The following is a 7,532-nucleotide window of genomic DNA, read 5'->3' on the forward strand; positions in this document are numbered from 1 at the left end:
CGATGTTGTCTTGCAACAATGAACTTGATCAGGTGTGGCGGGTGGGGCTCGTGAACCTTGCAGATGAGCGGTTTCACGGGCCATTTAAATGTACAGAACTACAAAATAAACATGCATTCATTCAAAATATTTGACTGAGTTATCAGTTCATTTAAGGAAATCAGTCAATTGAAATAAATGCCTTAGGCCCTAATCTATGGATTTCACATTACTGGGAATAAAGATATGAGTCTGTTGGTCACAGATACTTTTGGTCAGGTAGTGTATGTGGACACCTGCACATCGAACATCTCATTCCAAAATCGTGGGCATTAATATGGAGTTTGTCCCCCTTTGCTGCTATAACAGCCTCCACTCTTCTGGGAAAGCTTTCCACTAGATGTTGAAACATTGCTGCAGGGAATTGCTTCCATTCAGCCACAACAACATTAGTGAGGTTGGGCGATTAGGCCTGGCTCAACAAACCATTTCTGTTTGGACTTTGGTTTGTGCAGCGGGGCATTGTCCTGCTTAAACAGGAAAAGGATTCCCCAAACTGTTGCCACGAAGTTAAAAGCACATGATGGTCTAGAACAGGGGTACTCACCTCTTACCCTACGAGGTCCGGAACATGCTGGTTTTCTATTCTACCTGATGGTTAATTGCACACACCTGGTGTAAATCAGTCCCTGATTAGAGGGGAACAATGAAAAAATGCAGTGGAACTGTCTTTGAGGTCCAGAGTTGAGTTTGAGGGGTCTAAAATGTAATTGTATGCTGTAGCGTTAAGATTTCCCTTCACTGGAACTAAGGGGCCTAGTCCGAACCATGAAAAACAGCCCCAGACCATTATTCCTCCTCCACCTAACTTTACAGTTGGCACTATGCATTGGGGCAGGTAGCGTTCTCCTGGCATCCGCCAAACCCAGATTCGTCTGTCAGACTGCCAGATTGTGAAACTTAATTCAACACTCCAGAGAACGTTTCCACTGCTCCTGAGTCCAATGGCGGCGAGCGTTACGCCACTCCAGCCGACACTTGTCATTGCACATGGTGATCTTAGGCTTGTGTGCGGCTGCTGGGCCATGGAAACCCATTTCATGAAGCTCCCAACGAACAGTTCTTGTGCTGACGTTGCTTCCAGAAGCAGTTCCAGAGGCAGTTTGGAACTCAGTTGTGAGTGTTGCATTTTTACGCGGTACAAGCTTCAGCACTCAGCGGTCCCGTTTTGTGAGCTTGTGTGGCCTACCACTTTGCGGCTGAGCTTTGTTGATCCTAGACTTTTCCACTTCACAATAACAGCACGTACAGTTTTCCCTGCAGCAGCTCTAGCAGCGCAAAAATGTGACTTACTGACTTGTTGGAAAGGTGGCATCCTATGACAGTGCCACATTGAAAGTCACTGAGACATACTGCCAATGTTTGTCTATGGAGATTACATGGTGGTGTGCTCAATTCGATACATCTGTCAGCAACGGGTGTGGCTGAAATAGCCAAATCCACTCATTTTAACTTGTTTCCACATACTTTTGTATAGTCTACATTAGAAAAAGTAGGGGCGTGGATCAGAAAACAAGTGGTGTGACCACCATTTGAAATATGAGGTGATGGTGGCAGATGAATGGCACGACAATGGGCCTCAGGATCTCGTCATGGTATCTCTGTGCATTCAAGTTGCCATCGATAAAATGCAATTGTGTTCGTTGTCTGTAGTTTATGCCTGCCCATACCATAACCCCCCAGCCACCATGGGTCACTCTGTTCGCAACGTTGACATCAGCAAACCGTTCGTCCACACCACGCCATTCATGCGGTCTGCCAGGTACAGTTGAAACCGGGGTTCATCCGTGAAGAGGACACTTCTCCAGCGGCCACCAAAGGTGAGTATTTGCACACTGAAGTCGGTTACGACTCCGAGCCGCAGTCAGGTAAATACCGAGATGGTTTTTGATAGTTTGTGCAGAAATTATTCAGTTGTGAAAACCCAGAGATTCATCAGCTGTCTGGGTGGCTGGCCTCAGACGATCCCACAGGTGAAGAAGCCAGTTGTGGAGGTCCTGGGCTGGCATAGTTACACATGGTCTGCAATTGTAAGGCCGGTCTGACGTACTCCCAAATTCTCTAAAATTACATGCTTATGGTAAAGAAATTAACAGTCCATTCTCTGGTGGACATTCATGCAGTCAGCATGCCAATTGCATGCTCCCTCAACTTGACATGTGGCATTGTTGTGACTAAACTACACAATTTAGAGTGGCCTTTTATTGTCCACAAGGTGCACCTGTGTAATGATCATGCTGTTTAATCAGCTTGTTGATATCTCACACCTGTCAGGTGGATGGATTATCTTGGCAAACAAGAAATGATCACTAACAGGGATGTAAAACAAATTTGTGCACTAAAGGAGAAAAATAAGCTTTTTGTGCAAATGGTACATTTCTGGGATCTTTTATTTCAGCTCATGAAACAATTGACATGTTGCGTTTATTTTAGTTCAGTATAATTTGGACTGGAGCTGCTGAACATAGGCTTTCATTTCAGACATTTTATTTAAAAAAATAGCGGAGAAAATACCTGACCAAAAACATTCTAATCTAAAACAGGTCAATTTTATAGTGAGTAGATGTTGGTACAGAATTGTGAAATACAACAAAACGTTTCATTTTACATCTGGAAAATGTGAAATTGACACAGAAGCTGTTCATGTTCATTATAAAAAAAAAGTGTTTGCAATATTTACATCACAGAGAAGGTGGAACCAACAGGAACAATCCATGTACAGCAGATGAGTCATAGGCAACTGCAGTACATGATACAACATTTGCCCTTTTAACAATTCTGCAGTCTGACACTGCTCATTTTTCTCAAACATTCAGTCACACAGAGATACAAACATACAACAGTCACTCTTCTGTACTTCAACTCAAACATACTCTCCACAGTCTGAAATGATCACTTTTTGCTTGGGCTTGCCTTCTTTTGTTCCTTCTGCCTGTGGGGACAGAAAACAACATGAGAGTCTTAGTACACAACTTCTTCACAGTCTGTAACCACCTATAGGACCATTCTTCCCCTTCACCACCTCCATGCATGTCCCTCTCCTCCACTTACCTCCATGGCTTTGACCACCTCCATGCCCTCCATCAACTCTCCAAACACCACATGTTTGTTATCCAGCCAATCCGTTTTATCACAGGTGATGAAGAACTGAGAGCCGTTGCTGTTTGCTCCAGAGTTAGCCATTGAGAGCTGACCTATTACACATGAGGAGAGCATTGTGATCAGAAACCATATTCAACCAAATCTGCGTATGGCAATGCCACTCGTGCACTTCCTCACCACTCTACACATTAATTCACAGACAGCCATTTAAACCTGGGCGTGTCTCACCTGCAGCAGTGTGTTTGAGGACAAAGTTCTCATCGTCAAACTTGCGCCCGTAGATGGACTTGCCCCCAGTACCGTTGTGGTTGGTGAAGTCTCCTCCCTGACACATGAACTGAGGGATGACGCGGTGGAAACTGCTGCCTTTGAAGCCAAAGCCCTTCTCATGTGTGCACAAGCAGCGGAAGTTTTCTATAGGAGATATCAGGGTCGAGAGGGTTGGAGATTTTAGGGGATGCTCCTTCTATTTAACAAGCATACAGTACTTCAGACTAGCTGCATGTTTCCTGCTTTACATAGGAGCTCTGATTTGATACGCCCTGATAACCAGTCACTTCACCCTGCCTTCAGAATGTATTCATACCCCTTGACCTATTCCACAATGTTGTTACAGCCTGCATTCAAAATGTTTCAAAATGTTTCCCATAATGACAAAGTGAAAGTGTTCACAGAATTTTTGAAACACAGATATCTAATTCACATAAGTATTCACACCCCTGAGTCAATACTTTGTAAAGGCACCTTTGGCAGTCTAAGAGCTTTCTACACTTGGATTGTGCAACATTTTCCCATTATTCTATTCAAATTGGTCGACAATTTGAATAGACAACGATTTTCAGGTCTTAGCATAGATTTTCAAGTAGACTTAAGTCAAAACTGTAACTCATCCACTTAGGAACATTCACTGTCTTCTTGGTTAGCAACTCCAGTGTAGACTTGGCCTTTTGTTTTAGGTTATTGTCCTGCTGAAAGGTGAATTAATCTCAATGTCTGGTGGAAAGGATACTAAACAAGGTTTTCATTTAGGATTTTGCCTGTGGTTGGTACCGGTACCCCGTATATAGACTTGTCATTATTTTACTGTGGTTTTTTTGTATATCATTTTTTTAAACTTTAGTTTATTTAGTAAATATTTTCTTAACCAACAATGCTGTTTTAAGAAAACTAAGAGTTAAGGGCTTGTAAGTAAACGTTTAACGGTAAGGTCTACACTACACCTGTTGTATTCGGCGCATGCGACAAATAAAATGTGATTTGATTTAGTTCCATTCCGTAGATTTGTTTTAATCCTGAAAAACTCCCCAGTCCTTAACGATTACAGGCATACCCATAACATGATGCAGCCACCACTATGCTTGCAAATACAGAGAGAAGTACTCAGTATTATGTTGTAATGGATTGCCCCAAACATAACATTTCATATTCAGGACAAAAAGTGACTTGCTTTGACACATTACTTTAGTGCACTGATTAATATTTATATTCCGTCAATTAAGTTAATATTGTGGAGTAAATACAACGCTGATCCATCCTCAGTTCTATCACAGCCATTAAACTGTAACTGTTACAAAGTTACCATTGGCCTCATGGTGAAATCCCTGAGCGGTTTCCCTCCTCTCCGGCAACAGAGTTAGGAAGGACGCCTGTATCTTTGTAGTGAGTGGGTGTATTGATTCACCAGCAAAGTGTAATTAATAACTTTACCATGCTCAAAGGGATATTCAATGTCTGCTTTTTAATTTTTACCCATCTACCAATAGGTGCCCTTCTTTGCGAGGCATTGTAAAATCTCCCTGGTCTTTGTAGTTAATCTGTGTTTGAAATTCACTGCTCTACTGAGGGACCTTACAGATAATTGTATGTGTGGGGTTCAGAGATGTGGTAATTCAAAAATCATGTTAAACTATTATTGTATACAGTGACAATTACAATTTTATTTGAATATCCCTAAATAATCCCTGAAGTCTAATGATTAAGTGTTCTATTTTCAGAAATGTCCCTGGTACTTTATAACAAGGAGGAGCATAGATACCTGCTGTCATAGGAACAATGTCTGCTCGGAGCAGAAAGCGCAGTCTCCCTGCTGGCTTGTTGCCAATCTTGATGTCCATGTAAACCTGGGGGTTCGTTCTGCCCTTCTTGGCTGGGGGCTCGCCCTGCAATCAATGATAATATATTATTGTGTCAGGCTTTTAGATCATAATATGATACTATGCAATGTACTACACTCACAGAGAGACAGGCAGGAACACACAGTCAACTTACATCTGCTGTTGTTGATTTGGCTGATTCTCCAGTGGACTCCGTAACCTCAGCGTCTCCGACAGTCGTTCCCGAGAACTTCTTCAGCCAATCATCATCCGACCAAACTGAGGAAATTGTATACAGTTAGCGGTTTTACCACATCTAAAAGCCATGGGACAGTTTAAAGTCTTTATAGAGAGACTAACGCATATCACTCACCTGGACGAGAAGAGCCCTCTTTGATCCTCATAGGTTTGGCAATGTTGACCCGGATGGTTCTTCCAAACAACTCTGACTCATTCTGTCAATAAAACAAAGGGAAAACATGCATCAATGAGAATTGTCCAATACCACAGCTTTTAAACATGTGAGTCACTGTCTCAGAGTACATACTATCAAAACAAGGGATAATGCAAATCACTGTTAGTTAAACCAATTTGTTAGTGGGAAGCAAACACTCACCATGTTATCAATAGCAGCTGCAGCATCCTGTGGAAGATGAAGAGGGGGATGAAAGACAATCACAACAAACCAGTACAACACAATCACCATGATGACTAATGACCACCCGCCATACCCCTAGATTAGGATGTTAGGTGACTCGACAAACAACGGGCGCAATGCTAGAATTCTACAAAACACAGCAGTGATCAAATCAAGTTTCACTAAACGTCAATAATGTGATCAAAATACATAATAAATCTGAAAACATGAATGTGGACGTTGTTAACCATGTCTAAAGATCACAATACTGTACGATATGATATTTATGTAAAATGACCCTAAATGTATGTAAAATATTTTTTAAAGCATACCGCGATCCATGCTAGCATCTCCAACATCATTTTGTATACTTGCATTGAGGTTTTCATCAAACTTACCTCTGCCAATTCAAATTCAATGAAGGCGAATCCTCTGTGCTTCTCTGCAAAGTAAACAATAACATGAGACGTTAACGTCTGCTCTAAACTTCAGGGTTTCATCTACAAACAGTAGCAGTTTGCTCCGGCTAAGTAGACAGGACGGATAGATTACTTTTTACTGATTTAGCTGATTGTTTATGCCAAATTTGAATGGCAAAGCCATTTATTCTGACCTGTTTCATAGTCTATTGGAATCTGAATGTCTGTGACATCCCCGAACGGAATGAATGCCGCGTGCAGCACTTTTTCGTCCACCTCTTCTGTGAGACCACCTGTCAACACAACAGGCACACACAATCAAGTTAGTTTACTATGAGTCGATTCAAATCAGATAAAACGCTCTTTCAAGCTTTTATAACTAAAGGTGTTCATATAATATCACGAATGGGGCATTACAACAACGAACAGCTTGATAGACGTTAAATTGCTAACGTTACTCATACTTGCTGCCTGCAACTAGCTAACTATCTAGCCAGCTTATTCACAGACTGGTCCACTTCACACGTAGATAATGTGTAGCTTAATTGACAGGAGATTACTAAAATATGTTTATTTCAACTACACAGTAACTACGTACAAAATCTATTGCAAAGAGTAGCCAACTCACCAACATACAGCACTCGTTTGGTCGCCGCCATCTTGTAACCTTTAACCCTTGAACCCAACAAGACTCGTGATTGGTGCGTTACAACCAAAACCCACCTCTCTGGTGATTCACGTTTGAGCTCCGGCGCCACCTGTCTTTTCCATTTAAAAATTATCGCTCAATCTTAACCAGTGGGACTCTCCAAAAGTACAAAATACAGTATAGTACCTTATTTTTTTTCAATCACTGTTGCTGGCTAGTTGGTATAATAGTTGTCTTCTCAATTCCCCAAACCAATTTTTTTTTATGGTCCTCAGTTCCTGCGAAGGTAGCTAGTGTTATTCATGTAACATTAATGAGCTTTTTGGTTGTGAAATTAATGAATCATTTGATCAATAACCAATAATCTAATCTTTATTCAATGCTTCACTTGAGCAATGAAATGTGTACACACTAGGCATTTTTACACTGCATTATTCTTAGCTCCGGGTTAAGAGTCCCTGGACTAGTTTATCCGGTTCAAACAAGCATTGGTTAACCTAAGATTTAGCCCTGGGGTAATGAGCAGTGTGAACATGCCTACTATGGGGCTATGGCAGTATGCAAACTATTGTGGAAAAGAAAAACAAACATTG

General features: G+C 41.5%; 1 protein-coding gene across 2 annotated transcripts; it reads right to left on the minus strand.

The window, feature by feature from the left end:
- Window positions 1-2,411: 2,411 nt before the first annotated feature.
- Window positions 2,412-6,968, minus strand: LOC100301695 (peptidylprolyl isomerase E (cyclophilin E)). Of its 2 annotated transcripts, none has more exons than XM_036962204.1 (10): window positions 6,889-6,964; window positions 6,485-6,583; window positions 6,270-6,313; window positions 5,851-5,877; window positions 5,608-5,689; window positions 5,410-5,513; window positions 5,177-5,300; window positions 3,370-3,555; window positions 3,091-3,233; window positions 2,412-2,971 (listed from the first exon to the last, which is right to left on the minus strand). In XM_036962204.1, the coding sequence occupies exons 1-10, from the start codon at window positions 6,947-6,949 to the stop codon at window positions 2,903-2,905; spliced, it is 939 nt and encodes a 312-aa protein (XP_036818099.1). In that variant the 5' UTR covers window positions 6,950-6,964; the 3' UTR covers window positions 2,412-2,902.
- Between the last annotated feature and the right edge of the window lie 564 nt (window positions 6,969-7,532).

The sequence above is a fragment of the Oncorhynchus mykiss genome, chromosome 25, assembly GCF_013265735.2.
Source record: "Oncorhynchus mykiss isolate Arlee chromosome 25, USDA_OmykA_1.1, whole genome shotgun sequence".
Classification (NCBI taxonomy): Eukaryota; Metazoa; Chordata; class Actinopteri; order Salmoniformes; family Salmonidae; genus Oncorhynchus; species Oncorhynchus mykiss.